The following is a 20,561-nucleotide window of genomic DNA, read 5'->3' on the forward strand; positions in this document are numbered from 1 at the left end:
CCTGTGGTACACCTTCCTCCTTCACCCTGTGGTACCTTTCATCAGCCAAGGACCTTAGATCATTCAACTCTGAGGTAAAAGATATGGGACGACCAAGACAAAAGAGTGTCAAAGATTAACCCCCAAAAGCTTTGCGGAATCTTTGAACACAAGGGGATGACCATAAAGCGACAAAGAAGGACGAAGGGACAACATGCTTTCGAGTAAAAGTCATAGCACAAGTCTTAGTGGCAGAGAACTTGAAGCCATGACTGATGGCCCAAGACGGCACGGCATCAATCGCAAGTTGAAGCCGCCGTTGAAGGAGAGGCGAAAAGGAGAGGGAAGGTAGTGTTTGGTGAAGGAGCGGGAAGATGGCGAAGGAGGACCCAAATTAAACCACAAGAAATTTTTATGATTTTACTTATAATTTTATGTCGCATGATATTTGTCAGAGAACTGTCTTCAGGCACATGCAATTAACGCAGCCGTAATTATAAAATGTTTAACAGTTGACAGCGTTCGGACATAAAATGATTTTTTGAAGAGCAGAGTGAACTGTGAGCTGTTGGCTCTACATCACGCATAACCAGTTATTATTCTTTGTTAAATATATTACATAGTTGTATGCGGGTTTTGTGATGAACTATGGGCTTCACAGGGTCCAGTGGGCAGCGTATTGCTCCCTCCCTCAAGCTGTGGGGCAGGAAGCGCTTCAGGTGTTGAGACCTGCCGGTGTTGAGACCTGCCGGTGTTGAGACCTGCCGGTGTTGAGACCTGAGAGTTTCGGGGTGTTGAGGCAGGCGTGTCTTCACAAGCAGCTCACTCCTGAAGGTGGTGTGGACGCAGACTACAGCTTGGACTGTGGAGGGAAATGTTATATTGAGGCTTAGTGTGGACGAGTACGTCACTGTATATAACATGTGGACAAGTAAGTCATTGTATATAACGTGTGGACGAGTACATCAATGTAGTTGATGACGAATGAAAGCTGCAACACTTACGTTAGCGTGGATGGCCAAGACGCCATCGTCCTCCGCGGTGGTGATCTCGATGTAACCCGTGCCGTCCCCGCCCACCGTCACGGACTTGCCCGTGCATGACCCTCCGCTCTTGGAGCCGGAGATGACGTCGCAGTAGGTGCCGGCGGGCAGACAGGTCTGGGAACGGGAGAACCACAGTCATGATAAGACTCCCTACCCAAGGGTAAGCACTCAATGGTTAAGTAAGGGTAATCTGCACTACCCTACCAGGGAAGCAGGATACTCTACCATGCTGAAGAGACCCTCATCAGGATGATCACAGTGTTATAAGTCAGCCACACTGTCAGCAGCACGATGGTGGAGCTCTTCAGCATCAGCGGCCCTCATGTATTGCATAGAACTCACTAGTAATGAATACGACAATTACAATTGTGATTCCCTAACCTGCAGGGTTTGTTTGAGGTCCCAACTGTCGTTGTTGATGGCGATGAAGCCCTTGTTGCCTCTGCAGAAGGCGATCTGGTTGCTGTCGTTGTCCCACCAGTCGTTCATGTCAGTGCCTGGGGGAAGGGAGGAATAGATGTACAGTTTCATTAGTGCTTTGCACATGGAAGAGTGCGCAGTGTCGTTATCTATTGCCTAGAGGGAGGGAAGCGGGGAGTCAGAGATGTGTCAGCATAATGGGAAGGGGGGAGTTAACTGAGTGCCTGGACGTAAAGGGTGAGATACGTAAACACAGGAGAACGGGGAGCACACAGTAACACAGAGAACGGGGAGCACACAGTAACACAGAGAACGGGGAGCACACAGTAACACAGAGAACGGGGAGCACACAGTAACACAGAGAACGGGAGCACACAGTAACACAGAGAACGGGGAGCACACAGTAACACAGAGAACGGGAGCACACAGTAACACAGAGAACGGGGAGCACACAGTAACACAGAGAACGGGGAGCACACAGTAACACAGGAGAACGGGAAGCACACAGTAACACAGGGGAACGGGGAGCACACAATAACGCAGGGGAACGGGGAGCACACAGTAACACAGGGGAACGGGGAGCACAAAAGGACACAAGCACCGTAGCAAGAAGACCAAAGCGTACCGTGAGCAACATTGCGGAACTCGACCATGTTATAGATCTGCCTCCAGCGGTGCTCGCAGATCCAGCCGTTGCCGCAGGTGTCGTCGGCATTGATGGTGGGGCCGACGGTGTTGTAGTTGCCGTCGTGCGGGGGACCCACCCAGTCGTTCTGGTCTTGGCCATTAACAAAGTTTTGGTCCCAGTAATAAGACGACATGACGCGGGTGAGGCCATAAGGCAGGGCAAGCATGAAGGCAGTGGCCATCTGGTGCGGTCAACAGAACACTGTTATTCGTCAAGCTTCTCTCAGTCTCAGCCTCATTATGTGTCTCTGTACTCATCATGTGTCTCTGTACTCATCATGTGTCTCTGTACTCATTATGTGTCTCTGTACTCATCATGTGTCTCTGTACTCATTATGTGTCTCTATAACCTGACAACTACTGATCATATGACGGACTTTCGATCCATAATTGACAACTGTTTAATCAACGCCGAATTTTAATTCCATCATCATACCTCATCCAATTTTCCCTTGCCCTATTACGCAAAAGGCTTTCTAAATAAAGTCACCAGGAGAATTGTTGGTCACTATACTTGCCTTGTAGAGCTTAGAGACGCGGAAGGTGAGGATCATGTCTCCCCCGGCCCCGTGGCCTCTCTGGTTGTCGTGGTTGTCGATGAAGACGAGAGAGTAGGCGCGGTCCAGCATGCCCCAGCCCTCGCCGAAGTTGACCAGGTACTTTAGCTGGTTGTTCCCGCGGAAAGCCTCGCCCAGGAACTTGCCATACTTAAATTCTGTGACGCGGCCGTTACCCGTGTACTCTCCGCTCGTAACAGCTTCGCCTCCTGTAACACGTAATGGTACTGGTCGTTAGTAATGAAGTTCTTAATGAAATGTTTCATTTGCAAACCAATGAGGATTATTTACTAAAATTAATTAACATGACATCGCAGAGCTCAATGGATAAAAATGATATTAATTTATGCAGGATTACACACTTCATAATAATAATTTGCACTCATTAATAAACTCTCACACCAACTCTTTGATAATGGTAGATCATAATGACCTAAATGAAGGTTTGAGAGTCGCAAACAGAATAATTGACTTCTGAAAAGATTGATGGTGCATGGAGGTGTGTCCTGTTAGAGGCTAGAGTGTAGATGTTATAAAATATTGTTGTGCAAAAGGTTCTTATGTCAACCTGTCCTCTCACTTAATGCGTCGCAATTTTAATAATATCGACTATATTCACTGCAACGTCAAATTTCCGACGTTTGAATTTGACGTGAGAACGGCATCCTTATTTGTGGAAGTTGCTGATTTGCCTGAAGTGTTAAAGAAGGTAAGGTTCTAATTAAGATTAGATTCTGTTGGGATAAGGTGCTGACGAAGGTAAGGTTTTGACTGGGAAAGGTCCTGAATTAAGAAGAGGGTTCCTCCTCTGCTTAAACTCTTAACGAACGCGTTTCGTGTCATGGGATGGGTTGTCTACGGGACACGGACCTCCAGCTTGAATCAATAAGTTTCTTTATTCTTCGAAGAGCGCGTCATGTTGTCCCATATTTCTATTCCAGAACGTCTAGCTATGTAAGATATCGCAACCTAGGGAGTGTCCCAGTATCTTCGGTCAATGTAACGCTGCATATCTTAGAGCAATGAAGGAAGTGTATAAATAAAATATGATTTTAAAGTATAAACGAGTTGATGAAGGCTTGTAGAGAATGGTTTGATGTGTAAGTTTATTGATGTGCTGAAGGCAGAAAGAATCATATATATTCAAGCTCATATCACTGGTAATATTTTGCTTATATAAAGTTCTAATGTGTAAATGATGAAAGATTGTGAAAGATCACGAGAGAGAGATGTTGACACGTGGAATGCACAAAGATGTCAGGCAAGTTATTGCACGTTGAACTCTGTTGAGACAAGCCTGGAGGAGTGCAGAGTTCACCCTCAAGCAAGCCTGGAGGAGTGCATAGTTCACCCTCAAGCAAGCCAGGAGTGCGGAAGCTATAGTGGTCCTATGGTGTTAGAAGTGCTCTGGTCTTACCGAGATCGATGACCTCCTGGTAAATGAAGGCTCGTTGACCAGCGCCGAAGTAGTCCGCATTGAGGTCGTTGAGGCTGTCGTAGATCGCCTGTGGGACACGAAGACTCAAATTCGTCATTGAACAACGACTTCGCAAGTCACACAAATATCCACAGTGAAGGCCAACTGTAGCGGTGATGCGTGATAATACAGATGTCGAAAGATGTAAGTTATTTTGTAAATGATCATCATAGCTGCTTCGCATAGAATGTCTTGTTTTCAAGTAAATAATTCAATAAAACAGCAACCGATAAACTGAGATTGAATACGTCTTTTGAAATTTGTATTTTCATTGGTGCTAAAGGTACTTCTGAAAATAATAAAAAATGTCAGCTGAATTGTAAAGTCTTTGACACAGCTTTCGAATTCAAATTTGGAGTGTCGTGAAGATCTGAATAAGAGCCTAGATTATATATTTATTTACTTGTCGGTTGATGCTGCAGTAACCTTGAAGCACCTCTCTTGATGCTTCAGGGTTACTAGCCTGCTTCAAGATCTGCTTCTTCCAAGCTCTTCATTATGTACATTTGTCAGCCCCTCTTAATATTGGTTTTCTTAAAGTAGAGCAAGTCATAATGAAGGAACTATATATACATGTTTCTTAGACTAGCAGAGCAATGTATATGTTCTCAGTCTAATAGAGCTATTTATTTATTGTCTTAGTCTAGCAGAACTATGCATAGAATCCTAGCAGGCGATAATTAAATGTTGAACATTAAACAACAATACAATACAATACAATTTTACAATACAATACAATACAACAATACAATTTTATTTAGGTAAGGTACATACATACAATAAATATTTACAAGGATTGTTTGACTTATAGGTAGAGCTAGTACATACAATGCCTAAAGCCACTATTACGCAAAGCGTTTCGGGCATAAAGCCTAGCAACATACTGTTTGCATGGAGGCATGGAAGGGAGCCCAGCGCCGCCCCTACCTTCAGATCTCCCGGCCACATGTGCTTGCTGGCGTCGACGCGGAAGCCGGCCACGCCGTAGCTGATGAGGGTGTTGAGGTAGTTCTTGATCATCCCCCGAACGTAATCGGAGCCCTGGTTGAGGTCGTTCATCCCCTCCAGTTTACAGTTGCGTACCTGCCACACACCAGCATTGTTATTGTTATCATAGCTCACCACCTCTATAACACAAATTATCCTTCATTCATATTCAGACAGGATCATGCCACACTGGTTAACAAATTAACACTGATTAAAAAAAACGCCGATGATTCCTAGATATATGCCTTAACCAATTGGGCCATGATGGTACAAAAGTCGACCAACCCGGAACTCTACTGAATTCACGGGAAGGTTCTGGAGTCCCGAACAGGAGCCCTACCAGGGTTTTACACTCGACCTGACCACACTGTGGCCTACGGTAATGGCGTTCACACTCTTACGCCCCAGTCTTATGCCATGAAATAACAATGGCGTGATATATCAATAAAATAATTTTGAGGCAACAGAGTGACTGTATATATAAATAACAGGTGAAGCATATTTACTGTACCTGGTTTGCATCTCCATAACTTTCAATGCCGCCGGAGGCAGAGTGACAGTTGGCATCGTTGAAATCAAAGGCAGAATACGGGACCCCGGGGTAGGACTGGGCGCCGTAGTCAAAGGAGGTGCCCCCGGTGGTGGGTGTCCCGTCGGGCCACCACCCCGTCATTTGGTTGAAGACGCAGTCCACATAAATCCTATCGGACAGAAAGAAGCGTATTACTTAGGAACAAAAGGCAGTAAGAGGTCAATTGTTCCACAACGAAATCCCACTAACGTTATTTATTTATTTATTTATTTATATACAAGAAGGTACATTGGGTTTGTGAGAATACATAGCATAGTATTTACAATCTTGTAAAGCCACTAGTACGCGCAGCGTTTCGGGCAGGTCCTTAATCTAACAGATAATTTTAAGTAGGTAAATTCTAGCGGAATTAATAAAATGATAACAGATACATTGCAAGAAAGAAAAAAAATAAGATGAGAGAGATTAGTTGGTATATTAAAGCACATTGGTATATTAAAGCTCTGACTGATTGCATTGACAGCTTGATTGGTAATTTAAACTAAGAATAATAGGCACCATACAGCAAATTGATAGCACATATAAGAAGACAGCAATGATCACAATGGTAAAGTTGTTTGGATTGGGTACATGAAGATTGGTAGATTGGGTAGCAATAGATACAGTGCAATTTCAAAGCAACAAGGTAGAAAACTATGAAGATGAAATTAGGTACTTTTTAGTTTTGTTTTTGAATGACGCAAAAGTTGGACAGCTTTTCAATTCATTAGGGAGTGAGTTCCATAGACTAGGTCCCTTTATTTGCATAGAGTGTTTGCACAGAATAAGTTTGACTGGGGATATCAAAAAGATATTTATTTCTGGTGTGGTAATAAGGGGTCCTATTACATCTGTCCAAGGAGTTTCAGAGCAGGATTTGCATTTAAGAACAGGGTTTTGTAAATGTAGTTGACACAAGAGAATGTGTGGAGTGAGATTATGTTTAGCATGTTTAGGGAGTTAAACAAGGGGGCTGAGTGTTGTCTGAAAGCAGAATTTGTTAATATTCTGATAGCAGATTTTTGCTGGGTGATGATGGACCTGAGGTGGTTTGCAGTGGTTGAACCCCATGCACAGATAACATAATTAAGATAGGGATAGATTAGTGCATAATATAGTGAGATGAGAGCAGAGTTAGGTACATAGTATCTGATTTTGGAGAGTATACCAACTGACTTTCTTAGTTATGTGTTGTATGTGGGTGCTGAAGTTGAGTCTCTTGTCTAGGAATAGGCCAAGAAACTTTCCATCATTTTTACTACTAATGTTAACATTGTCTATCTGAAGCTGAATTTCATTTGTTGATTTGCTTCCAAATAAGATGTAGTAGGTCTTTTCTGTGTTAAGTGTTTGTTTGTTGGTTGACATTAATAAGTGGATTTTTTTTAGTTCATTATTAACAACATTATTTAGTGTATGTAGGTTGGGATTAGAGTAGATGAGGGTAAGTATCATTAGCAAACAATATAGGTTTCAGAATGTTGGTGACATTAGGCAGATCATTGATGTATGTAAGAAATAGGAGAGGTCCCAAGATGCTGTCCTGTGGCACTCCAACAGTTATTGGTAGAATGGGAGAGATTATATCATTGATGGCTACACATTGGTGTCTATCACTAAGATAGGATCAGATATAGTCCAGGGCAAGGCCTCGAATTCCATAATGATGGAGTTTACGTAAGAGGTAGTTGTGATTAACAGTATCAAAGACCTTTCTCAGGTCAATGAAGAGTCCAATCGGAAACTCATTTTTGTCAAGGGCTGAGTAAATTATATCAAGGAGACTAATAATTGCGTCGTGATATAAATAGGTTTCTCTCACACACACGTGATATAAATAGGTCTCTCTCTCACACACACACACACACATACCCAGGATCTAAACAATATCAGCTGTCTAACTCTAACCGAAAGTAACCTAACTTATTTTAACCTAACGTAACCTGATATAACTGTCAGTAATTCATGCTCTAAATATAATACAATAATATTAATACAAACAAATCAATTTGAAAATAACGAAAATCACTTTGTCTGTTAGGCATATTGGGCCTTGCATACTAGGCTAAGTAGTGCGTTCTGACTATTCAAGGTTCCTTCCCTATGAACTCTCTGGTAGTGTAATAGGGGTTCCTTCCCTATGAACTCTTGTAGTGTAATAGGGGGTTCCTTCCCCTCAGAGCTTCACATCAAGGTTGTGATGCCCAGCAATATGAGAAGGAGCATATCGTGTGGACAAGACGTACCTGACCCCGACGTTGTTGCAGCGGTTGACCATGTCCTTGAAGGCGCTCTCGTCGCCCGAGCGAGTAATGATCTTGTATGAGACCGGCTGGTACCGCTCCCACCAGGGGCGGCTCTTCTCATTCTGGTACACCACAATGTTCTCCGACACCGGCGACACCTGAGCCACCACAGGGGGGTAACGTTCAATAGTTAGAGTCGAGTTAAATACTCTGTGAGGAGAGTTACTGCTGACTTGTCACACACTCACTGCCCACTCAGTACACTAACTGCCCACTCAGTACACTCACTGCCCACTCAGTACACCCACTGCCCACTCAGTACACCCACTGCCCACTCAGTACACCCACTGCCCACTCAGTACACTTACTGCCCACTCAGTACACTCACTGTCCACTCAGTACACCCACTACTCAGTACACCCACTGCCCACTCAGTACACTCACTACCCACTCAGTACACCCACTGCCCACTCAGTACACCTACTGCCCACTCAGTACATACACTGCCCACTCAGTACACCCACTGCCCACTCAGTACACTCACTGCCCACTGAGTACACCCACTCAGTATACCCACTGCCCACTTAGTACGACCACTTCCCACTCACTACACCAACTACTCAGAACACCCACTGCCCACTCGGTACACTCACTGCCCACTCAGTACACCCACTCAATACCAACATCACCGCCACCAATATCACCTGGACGCCGCCGAAGCCTTTGGGACCGAGGAACCTCTCACACTCAGCAGCAATGTCCGCCCATCGCCACTCGAACAGATGAACGATGGCCTGAGACGCAGAAACCATCAGTGAGCACTTCGTTAAATCTTGCACACATTAACTTGTAAATACTGTAGTTGATTTGATGATAAGGAAATTATAACTTATCAAGAATATGCAGAGCACATCATTTTATATTTAAATTTGTTTATAATAATTATTAAGGGTTGAAATATATTATATTTAATAATAGTAATAATAAGGAGATTGGTGTGTAAATTAGATCAGATCTATTGCCAAGCTGTTAATAATATTATTAATAAAACAAATTATCATTATTATGATAAATTATTATATGTGTATAGTAGCTATATAATGTAATAAATTCATCACATATTATGAACTAATAAAATAGATAAAAAAATCAAAATACATATACTGAATCTGAATCAAATGAAAAACTGGAACAAATGCAGGATAAATAAGGATCAGATACAGCGGAAAAGTGCATCAGAGATCGCCAGCATTTTCAGTAGGATCCAGGGATGAGGTAAACACTGCCTGAGTCCTTAAAGGAAACACAGAAACTTTAAGTAAAGGATGAAAAAGGAACATTCATGCCGCCTTTAGTAACATTAACCATAGATTATTTAACAAAAACAAAATTATATCGTGTTGTTAAAATGCAGAACGTGTCCTGGTGAATAAAACCTCTCATTTTGACATCAAAATCCCCAACGGTCATAATATCATGAACTATAAATCATAGCGGCTCACAAACATTCACACAGACAATGCGTGGGTCGGCAGGTTAGGTTACGTTCAGGTGTTTTAGTACGGTATTTTGTGACCGTTGTGGCAACTCTCTGGGGGGGGGGGGGGGACAAGGCCAAAATGTAATTTTGGCCTTGTCTAGGGAGCCGGTCGGCCGAGCGGACAGCACGCTGGACTTGTGATCCTGTGGTCCTGGGTTCGATCCCAGGCGCCGGCGAGAAACAATGGGCAGAGTTTCTTTCACCCTATGCCCCTGTTACCTAGCAGTAAAATAGGTACCTGGGTGTTAGTCAGCTGTCACGGGCTGCTTCCTGGGGGTGGAGGCCTGGTCGAGGACCGGGCCGCGGGGACACTAAAGCCCCGAAATCATCTCAAGATAACCTCAAGATAATACCCAGCGTCACTAAACTCTTGTACTAAATTGCCCTGTCCTACCCTACCCGAGGACCCACGAACACAAAGCAGAACATCTTGTCTATAAGTACGTCACTTTTTGGCCCTAGGGAAATTATACGTTAAAAATGCGACGTAGTTTTCAGGAGAACGGGTTGAAGAAAGAGGGCAGCATGACATAGAAAACTCTACTTATGCCCCCCACCCCACCACCTCGCACCTGGTATGGTTAACTACGCTATACTATATCTAGAATTTCTCATTTACTTGACCCATCCTCCGAATAGACAATACGTTTTAATACTAAATGTAATAAGTACATTCCTGACTGTTTGCAGAGTACATAAATACACTTCTTTATGCCCTTACATTTACCTCCCCATATATTTTCCTCATTTTCTTTTAATACACTCAAAATTTTAGGTGGAAGTTTTCGTGTTCATTTCTGTTCCGTTCCAAGGACCCTAGAGCAGGCAAGCAGGGGATTGAAGACAGGGGCGAGGATGCAGAAATCTTGAGCTAGGAACTGGAGACAAGTCGACAAGTCGTTAGTCACACAGTGCTAGGAAGGACGGTACAGTCACACTGTGCTAGGGAGGACGGTACAATTACACAGTGCTAGGAAGGACGGTACAGTCACACAGTGCTAGGGAGGACGGTACAATTACGCAGTGCTAGGGAGGACGGTACAGAGGTTGACAGCGCAGTAGACAGAAAGTTAACTGTGTTTCTGTAAACTTCGCCTGACAGCTATAAGCAGACAACGGGAGATAACAGACATTAAGCTCAAGTGATACACTGGTGTTGAGCTTAATGTACTAGTGGAGAGAGACTGACCTGGCCGTTGGAGAAGTGGGGGTCCCACTGTGCCTGCGCCAAGCCCACCACCGCCGCCACCAACACCGTCTCCAACAACACTCCCATACCTGCAGTACACACATCCCTACTAAGTACTGTAATCTTCATTTACACAGTGGAGAATGATGTATTGTGTATCTAACTTGTAAAGAAAAAAGTGATGTGCCGGAGCTTGAATTATTAAATGTCACTTTAATTCACTGAACCAATTGCATAGTTATTCTATTTATGCTCATATTTATCATATAAATTATGATAAGTGGTTAAGTGTCGTTTATGGAAACCCGTCTTCGATAACGATCGTAATGATACAATCGGTATAGTTGGCAGCAGGTGCAGTGAATACCGGGGAATGTAACAGATTGTGAAGATGGCTTGACCTAATTCATGTTAGTAGTTTACATATCTACTAAGTGCAGTTGTCCTGACAGTGGGCGATGGCTTATATTTTGAGTGGGGAGTCCTTATAAACAACTGGGCCTCTACCCTTCAGACCGAACTATTTGCCTTGCTTCTTGCACTGAAATGTGTACAAGTCGCCAAACTTGATACATTAATTGTAAGTGACTATCATCCTTAATTGCTCTCAACTCTTTAAGACATAACTGTAACATGCTCGTTTCTGGAGCTAGACACAAATACAACAAAATTATTAATGATGGTAACAGAGTCCATTTCATGTGGACTCCATCTCATGTTGGTTTCCGAATGCGTGATAGAGCTAATGAGTTAGCCAAAGAATCTGCCTTAAAAGGAGAAATTGAGTGTAACCTTGGATTGTCAATAACCAGTCTGAGACCAATAGTACACCAAGAACCTCAACAAAATTTTGTAGATCTGAGGCAAAGTGAAATCGACACCATTAATTCCATCTATCACCATACTATCATGCAAGAGGAGCCACACATCTATGGATCATCCAGTAAAATCAGCAGACTTCTAGATGTTACTGTTGCCCGGCTTAGACTCGGTTACAAGTATCTCTGGGAATTCTCATTATCTGCTGATGTAGACCTGACCAAATGTAAACTGTGTCAACAAAATGATTCGCACACCCTCCGTCACTATGATGGAATGCGAAAAGATATGTGAATTCAGAGACAATTTAATAATAAATGATTCAAAAATGTGTAAATATTTAATTCAAAATTATCTGCTACCAGAAATCTAAGCCAAATGTCTCCAGTTTGCAAACTGTAGGTAGTAACTAAGTGATTGTAACCTATCCACCGCTGCCCACTGGATGGGGGGCGGTGTGCAGGATAAACATATCAATTGTGACACTAGCTCTCCACATATGTCAGTTGCTTAATTTAGAAACTGTACTTGTGGTCGATCTCGAACCCATTGATGATGTGACGATGTGCATTGAATTTTGTAACTAGCTCATCAAGATTGTAACTTGCTTAGCTAAATGAATTGTTGCGTTCAGTCCCTGAACAGGGAGGCAGTCCCTGCCTCTGTAACCCTTTCCACTACTGCCCACAAGATGGGAATGGGGTGCATAATAAATGAACTCAACTAAACTATTAAGTGTGACCATCGGCACTATCTTTCTCTGAAGAGAGATATAATCGACTTAATAATGGTCCAGGACGGAGCGAAACGTCGTGGAGGATGAAATTAACATTCCACGTTATTAGGGACGACTTCAAAGAAGACTTATTGAAGACGTGTGTGTAGATATCACCATAAAAGGTTTAACAAGTGTAAGTGGAGTCAAATTAGTTTAAGAAAGGGAAGAATAATACAAATCACTATTAGTTTTATGCCCTGACAAATTACCGTAAGTCAAGCTAATATGTTAAGCATCACAATACGACAAGAACTATGGCATCATACCAACAAGCGTCAGCTACACGACGTACCTGGACTACCGGTCAGTCAGTGAGGACTGCAGTGTGCTGCTTCCTGTCTTCTTATTTATAGCTTTCAGATGTGGGCTGGGCTTGCAGCTTGTGGGCAGGGGCGTGTATTTGAAAAGGAGGGCGGGGGAATATTAGGTAATGGGGTGGGGCGGGTAGATAAAGGGGGGTTGATGTGCGGGTCGTGGCGTCTAGGTGCGGGTATAGTTGGCATCACTGACTTGACGTTGTTGGGACAGGTGATGAGTTTCCCTGGTCAATCAAGGGCGAGTGGCAACACTGTGAGAATCTCACTCATTACAAAACGTCTGATTCTCAAGGAATTGTTTCACAAGACCTCACGATCATGCTTGTATTGCCATATTAGTTTGCTATATTATCTGCTAAATTAGTCTTCCGTTGCTATATTATCTGCTAAATTAGTCTTCCGTTGCTATATTATTATATTAGTTACAATGCAATTATTAGTCTGCTTGATATCATTTACACAGCCCTTGACAAAAATGAGTTCCCAATTGGACTCTTCATTGACTTGATAAAGGTCTTTGATACTATTAACCATAACTACCTCTTACTTAAACTCCACCATTATGAAATTCGAGGCCTTTCCCTGAACTATATTTGATCCTATCTTAGTGACAGACACCAATATGTAGCCATCAATGATATAACCTCTCCCATTCTACCATTAACCGTAGGAGTGCCACAGGGCAGCATCCTAGGACCTCTCTTATATCTTATATACATCAATGATTTCCCTAATGTCTCTAAAATTCTTAAACCTATACTATTTGCTGACGAAACTACCTTCATTTATTCAGACCCCAACCCACACACACTAAATAATGTTGTAAATAACGAATTACAAAAAGTCGACTCATGGATGGCAACCAACAAATTCACACTAAACATAGAAAAGACCTTCATATTTTATTTGGAAGCAAATCATCAAATGAAATTCAGATTCAGATAGACAATGTTAACATCAGCAATAAAAATGATGGAAAGTTCCTTGGCCTATGCATAGACAAGAGACTCATGCATAGACAAGGTGTTGCCTGTTCTAGTAGTACTCCTCTTCGGAATCGACCTCTATATTCTCCACCTCGCAAGTCGTGTCGCTGCAAATCGGACTGCACTGATTGCTCGTGGTCATCCCCGGCATTGTTGGAATCTGTGCATAACTGTGGTCCATCGCTTTGCTGCTTGTATTGCTGCATGTCGGACTGCATTGATTGCTCGTAGCCGTTTCTTGTGTTATTGGATCCTATGCATCTCTGCTGTTCAATACGTTTTTGTTGGTGTTGTTGCATATCAGACTGTATTGGCTGTTGTTGTCTGTCTCTTGTGTTGTAAGATTCTGTTGATCTTGGGTGGTCACTGTTTCTTGCAGTTGACTATCTTGACACCAACAGTTGGTGTCTTGACTATCCGACTGTTGTTGGTAGTCTGTATGTCCATGTTGCGTTGTTTGTCCTCTTGTGCTCCGTCTTGTCTCGAAGTGTCTATTTCTAGTGTAACTGTGGTCTGTTGCACGATCTTGTCCATTATTACACAAGTGACTTCTTGAGTCTGTTGCTGTGAGGCGTTCTGCGTCATCTGTAGGCAATTAATAATGGTCTCTGCTATGATCTTCACTATGTTTTTCAGCTGGACCTCGGTGGTAAAACTGTATATTTGTTGTGTTGATTCCGAAAGTAATTGTTTTTTGCTCTTTTGCATTTGCTGTATTTCTGCAGCACTTTTGTGTATTTTCTGATTTGGAATTAATAGATTCGGGAAATTTTGCTCTGTGGAGAGTGTGTGTCTGTTGTGGCTGTGCACGAGTGTTCCAGACGTTGGTGTTGGTGTATGTAGTGCTGATCTGTGTGTTTATCCTGGCCTGAGCTGTCTGCACTTTTTCTTTCCGTGCAGAGCAGGTTGTGCTCCAGGCATGATGTTTGCCTCCACAATTTGGACATTTGGCTGTTGTGGTCTGGTTTGCCTTGTGCTTGTCTGTACAGTCTTTGGTTGGATGTCTCAGGCTGCGCACTCCGCATCTCTCCTCGGTGCAGCGTGATTGATGGTGGCCGTATTTCTGACACCTGAAGCAGCGCAGGGGTTCCGGGACGTATGGTCTCTGTTGGTATGTTCTCCAATTTCCAAGATTGAATGTTTCTGGCACATGTCCCATGACGGTCACTAGAACTTGACGTGTCGCTGCTTTGTCTACTTTTTGTGCGGCATCGTTCCGCACTTAGGATTTGCTTGTGCTCTAGTACTGGATCCAGGGAAAAGTCGATTGGATATCCCAAAAGCATGACTCGTGTGCGCCTTTCTGAAGGGTCCAGCTTTTCCTCCCCCGGCCAGGATACGAACCCAGGACAAAGTGCTCGCGTAACGCCAGGCGAGCGTCTTACCACTATGACACGGAGACTGCCACAGATATATATGACATCTATATCAGAAGAAATATTTACATATTATTTATAAAATAAGGACCAAGGAATAATTACCTGGATTGAGTCGTTGCCTCTCGTGCTAACCAGTTCGCCCTATATCCACCTAACATAACTGGCCAGAAACGTGGTAATAAACGGGTTTCAGTAAGATTCTTCACATATTTAGATGTTGACTGTGTTGATGGAGGAAGCACTAACTTGATCTCCATAACACTTCGTCCAAGGGAGAATTAAAGGAGCTGAACTCGCTCCAGCGATTCTGGTCATAAACAATGGCTGACCCCTCTCCACTGACCCCTGGCTTTCTTGTCCAGATGCCAACAAGTGGTAGACAAGTCACGTTTACTCTATTTTGGTACTGATAATTAAGTTAATTCAATAGAGATGTTTTTATGCTGTTAAAAATCAAAAGACTGATGTATTAAGAATAATTCCCAACAGAATAGTTGGTGAATTTATAGCACTATGTGGCAATGATATCTCGTTTTCTATTGACAGAAATTTTCACTGTGCTGCTTCTTCTATGGGTTAACTTGTGTATACAACTCAGCAGCAATATTATCTGCTTATTGTATTTAATATTAGTAAATGGTGTCGGGTTTTCCGACACTACGTTCTAGAATGTTTCCTTCTCTCTGTTTAAAAATACATAACACACACTCACGATGACATTTACAGGAGGTGATGTGTGTTATCTCCAAGGACATGCGGGTGATGTAAGGCGTTACTGCTCTAGATGTGTCTGTATCAGCGCGGGAAGAGCCAGGTGGCGTGTGGGGCGTGGTGGGCTTACCACCTCCAACAGTCTGTTCGACGCACTCCGTCATCCCAGCATCCATCGTTACGCCCACACTAATTCAAGCAAAATATATTTTCAAGACGATATCATTCACTCGCTTATTCTCCCAAGATTAATACGGTTTTTGGAGTGAATGGCAGTTGGCAGAGACAACATACAGTAAGCCTTCGTTCTACACGACACCTAAACGCCAATGGAATCTGAGTTGTAATGGAATATTTATCAATCCTAAGATTTCAAGAGGACACGAACCAGACGAGCACCAGTGCCTGCGAGCCACCGAAGTACAAAACTACAACCAAGGCTATTATCTAGTGTTCTTGCTGATTGATATTGTCATTCACCAAGATGTTCTGCGCCCACGGGAAGCATTGCTGGACGGCGCGGGGGTCAGAGCCGCCTGTGTGTCATACCTTTTGACTTGCGCTCGTTCCAGTCCTGCCAGCACCATGTTACCCAGCCACGTCTACCGTGAGAGGTTAATAGCACTCCAAAACACGCAGGGCAGAAATATACTAAGCAACTAGACACCTACTAGCACACACACACAGGAGCGAGCGAGACACCTACTAGCACACACAAGAGCGAGCTAGACACCTTCTACTAGCACACACACAGGAGCAAGCGAGACACCTACTAGCACACACACACAGGAGTGAGCGAGACACCTACTAGCACACACACAGGAGTGAGCGAGACACCTACTAGCACACACACAGGAGCGAGCGAGACACCTCGCACTAACACACAGGATGCTTGACAGTGCTCCAGTAGAGACGGTGACAACGCCTGACTGGGTAATTTCCACGAGCCAGATGCTTCAGAAGGGAAACGGGAAACGCGTCAGTTATAAATAATATAATGCTTTACAACATTGAAATTAAAATTAGTGTCATGTAGGTTCTCTGTTTTCTTGCTCTGTGATGAGCGTAATGCTGTCGTAGATGTCATCCCTTGCCATAGAGTGTCATTATACCTGTGCCACAAGATGCAGTGGCTTTTTACCTGAATTTACCTCTGGGCCACTAATACTAGGGGCCTCGATGAGGGCAGGAAGCCAGCGGCTTGCCAAAGGTCCCACTATATGCCCTAATGATCTTTTCTAGCTGTATTTTAAACCCAGCAGAGGTTTGGCGTTTACTGCTTCGACGGGTAAGCGGTTCCACTGGTTTACAACCCTATGGATGAAAAAGCATCTCTTATTTTCTGTCTTACATTGTGGCTTGTTGAGTTTGAACCAGTTGCTCCTTGTTCGTGTTACATCTGACCCTTTGAAGAAATTGTCCGGATCGACAACCTTCAAATTGTTCAGTATAAAGGTGTCTATGAGATCCACCCTGGCATGCCTGGTTTGCAGTGTTGTTAGCTACCAGTTGTACGGTAATGCTGTCTATTTGGTAGTTGTGACGTGGATTGTTATGCCTCACATGTAAGGTCTTGCATTTATCGATATTTAAAAGCCTTTGCCAGTCATCTGACCAATTGTGGAGTTCATGTAGATCTCTTTCAATGGTCTCATTATCACTTTTACTTCACACTTTACCATAGATCTTTGTGTCATCTTCAAATTTGATGATGTGGTTTGTAATATTCTCATCTATGTCATTGATGAATATGACAAAAAAGATTGGCCCCAAAATGGACCCCTGTGGCACCCCCACTTGGCACATTTCCCCAGTCCGATTCAATCCCATTTAGATCGACCCTTTGTTTTCTATGTTTTAACATTGTTTTATCCATTCCAGTATTCACCTATTTATTCTATGTGCCTGTAATTTCCTTGCCAGTCCCTCATGTGGTACCTTGTTAAAAGCTATAGCAAAGTCCATGTTGGCTACATCTACCGGAAGTCTTTTGTCTGAATAGTCGGTTACCGCTTCCAAAAATGTGAGCAGGCTAGTGAGGCAGGATCTATTTTTAACAATCCCATGTTGCGTTGATTTTACAAGATTGTTCTCTGTGAGATGATGATGAGGGTTCGAACCTATATCCGGGATGACCCCAGACGCGCCTTAGTCGACTGCGCTACTATATGGTCTTCTCTGTGAGATGTTGTATGTTGAATCCCTTAGGATTCTCTCTATGAGCTTGCGGATGTGTGAGGTCAAGCTGATACGTGTCTTTTGTTAAATGAAGTGCTTATTAATGTATTTTTGTTGTTTAGATGTTTGTCCCTCCTTTTTATTAATGCTAAATCAGTTTTATATGTGGTATTTATGTACGGTATTGGAAGTCCCTGTCTCCTTCATAAGTAAAGATTTCTATAATTAACCCCCAAGCATTATCGTCAAGATTTCTACACCATTCGTGTTCATGATTATTGATTTCTGGTCTTCCTGGAAGATCAGTAACATAGGCACATTAAGGTTTCAGGAAGGTGGAGGTAGTCGTAAGATTATTATTCTTTATTTAAATTCATAATCTTTTATTTTGTTGATTCCCCATTTAATATTTCAGTTTGATATTAGCTGGGAGTTCAATGAGGGTCACAGTGAGCTTGCAAGCATTGTTAAGCTGGGGTCTTCAGTGAGTAGCAGGGAGGAGGTGTTACATCGAGTCGTCCCACCAGGGGATTGTTGGATGGAGTGATGGTTCACTAGTGGGATGGTGTGATGGTTCACTAGTGGGATGGTGTGATGGTTCACTAGTGGGATGGTGTGATGGTTCACTAGTGGGATGGTGTGATGGTTCACTAGTGGGATGGAGTGATGGTTCACTAGTGGGATGGTGTGATGATTCACTAGTGGGATGGAGTGATGGTTCACTAGTGGGATGATGTGAGGGTTCTCTGGTGTGCCTCCAGCGACTCTCACCTTATAAACACATGTCGCCCTCACCATTAAGAGCCACTACGTCTCACGTTCTCATTATATATCTCATTTCTAACCAACTGATCAGGAATATTACTGTTCAAAATGGCACCCAAAATTGCTATTCTGTTTGCCTGTTAATCAAACCTTACGAGGGAAAAACCCCGGCAAATAGCATGGCAAGGTGACATTATGACAACATCGACGTAAACAAAGGCAAACACGACTCACAGTAACAAAGAAAGTGAAATTTGGGGGTATATGAAACAGTCAGATAAATTATATATATACGTGGGAGCTGCAGGTGGGAGGCTCCCACGGTGGCGTCCCCACCGACACCTGTGGACCTGTCGTCTGGTCCTGTCACCTACCTACGGACCGGTCTTGCCACCCTCCTACGGACCGGTCCTGCCACCCACCAACGGACCCATCCTTCCACCCACCAAAGGACCCATCCTGCCACCCACCAAAGGACCCATCCTGCCACCCACCAAAGGACCGATCCTGCCATCTATTAAGACCAATCCTGCCACCCACCAACGGACCCATCCGAGGCCACTAACACTTCAGCGGCTTCGACGAGGACAGGAAGACAGTAACTTATTTAAAAAAGCAGGTTCGAGAGCCTCAGTGTGCACTCGCTGGAGAGTTAGATTTAAAGTTTATTTGAGGCATTAACAAGGTTCTGAAACTATCAGACCTGGCCAGAATGAGTGCCAGCTGGAGAAACTGTTTTAAAGAGGGAAGTGCTGGTTAGGGAATTGGGTTGTGGATCGGGGGAAGGTGCTGCTAGTTACTATTATTACGGTAGTTCAACAGGTTTCAATAATAGATTTGATAAATTAAATATTTATTGGTTATTCAACTCTACACTAAATGTATATTATATAATATATATATATATATATATATATATATATATATATATATATATATATATATTTATATATTTATATATTTATTTCTTAAATAGTCCAGGACAATCATTAAACATAATACTTTGTTAATTCTTTAACATGTACATATTGTCTTAAGATATTGAATTTTAAAAACTGAACACAAACATAAAATTAGTCTTGCTGGAGACAGAACTGGTCTTGTTCCTCTCTGCTTAAACAAATTATTAGCAGGATAGAAACGATTAGTGACATACTATAAGAATTAGTTCTTATACGCTTGGGTAAGTGGCTTATTCTCTTGTAATAGTTTCTTAAGCTTTTGCATTAGTGGTAAATACTATTGTACTAGCGGGTTATACTCGTGTATTAGTGCCCCGATGGGATGTGTATGAAGCCCAAAGGGTTGTGACTTTAGATCTACAAGCAATTGTTTCAAATCTAGGAACAAAGGTTGCAGCTCGGCAAACAATGCCTTCAGCTCTGGTTGAGCCCTTATAAACTGAGAAGTCAACTCCAATTTCAGTGGCTTCAAATCATGAAGTAATACCTTCAGTTCGAATATGAGTGGCTTTAAATCAAGCAGCAGAGAGTTGAGCTGAATGAACAGAGGCTTCATATCATTCAATAGAGGCTTTAGCTCAATGAATAGAGGTTTCAACTCAAACAATAAAGGCTTCAATTCGAAGAGTAGTGATTTTAACTCTGACTTGGACTCAATGAATCGTCTCTTGTATTCGGGGAGTAGTCGTCTCAGCTCGTGAACGATGGCCCTCAGGCTAGGGATATAAGCCCCCACCTCCGGAATAAGCGCCCTCAGCTCCGGTATAAGAGACTTCATATCAGGGATAAGGTCCCTAATCTCAGGAATATTGGCCCTTGCCCAAGGAACAATGGCCCGCAGCTCAAGAATACCATCACTCACGACAGGAATTTGGGACCTCACCCAAGTAACAATCTCCCTCGGCTCAAGAATAGCAGCCCTTAACTGAGGTATAAGAGCCCTCACCTGGGGCAGCATTCTCCTTAT

General features: G+C 43.1%; 1 protein-coding gene across 3 annotated transcripts; it reads right to left on the reverse strand.

Moving 5' to 3' along the window:
• Window positions 1–386: 386 nt before the first annotated feature.
• On the reverse strand, window positions 387–16,622 carry LOC123756692 (alpha-amylase 1). 3 transcript variants are annotated; one of them, XM_045739932.2, is made up of 13 exons: window positions 16,531–16,622; window positions 12,589–12,837; window positions 10,700–10,788; window positions 8,675–8,764; window positions 7,971–8,128; window positions 5,665–5,854; window positions 5,094–5,249; window positions 4,107–4,194; window positions 2,651–2,898; window positions 2,071–2,314; window positions 1,407–1,522; window positions 984–1,139; window positions 387–841 (listed from the first exon to the last, which is right to left on the reverse strand). In XM_045739932.2, exons 3-13 carry the CDS (start codon window positions 10,784–10,786, stop codon window positions 830–832), a joined length of 1,545 nt encoding a protein of 514 aa, XP_045595888.1. In that variant the 5' UTR covers window positions 10,787–10,788; window positions 12,589–12,837; window positions 16,531–16,622; the 3' UTR covers window positions 387–829. The 3 variants fall into 3 exon arrangements, with proteins under 3 accessions (XP_045595888.1, XP_069187883.1, XP_045595889.1); XM_069331782.1 differs by having other exon boundaries at window positions 12,589–12,864; window positions 16,531–16,620; XM_045739933.2 differs by lacking the exon at window positions 16,531–16,622 and having other exon boundaries at window positions 12,563–12,610.
• Between the last annotated feature and the right edge of the window lie 3,939 nt (window positions 16,623–20,561).

Source organism: Procambarus clarkii, chromosome 26 (genome assembly GCF_040958095.1).
Source record: "Procambarus clarkii isolate CNS0578487 chromosome 26, FALCON_Pclarkii_2.0, whole genome shotgun sequence".
NCBI lineage: Eukaryota > Metazoa > Arthropoda > Malacostraca > Decapoda > Cambaridae > Procambarus > Procambarus clarkii.

What these genes read in the sequence shown, in the direction of transcription:
- LOC123756692 (XM_045739932.2), bottom strand. Translation starts at nt 10,786, where the DNA reads ATGGGAGTGTTGTTGGAGACGGTGTTGGTGGCGGCGGTGGTGGGCTTG. An exon ending in CCCACTTCTCCAACGGCCAG is followed by an intron (nt 8,765 to 10,699) that starts GTCAGTCTCTCT and finishes TCTGCGTCTCAG; the next exon opens with GCCATCGTTCATCTGTTCGA. An exon ending in CCAGGAGGTCATCGATCTCG is followed by an intron (nt 2,899 to 4,106) that starts GTAAGACCAGAG and finishes TACGTGTTACAG; the next exon opens with GAGGCGAAGCTGTTACGAGC.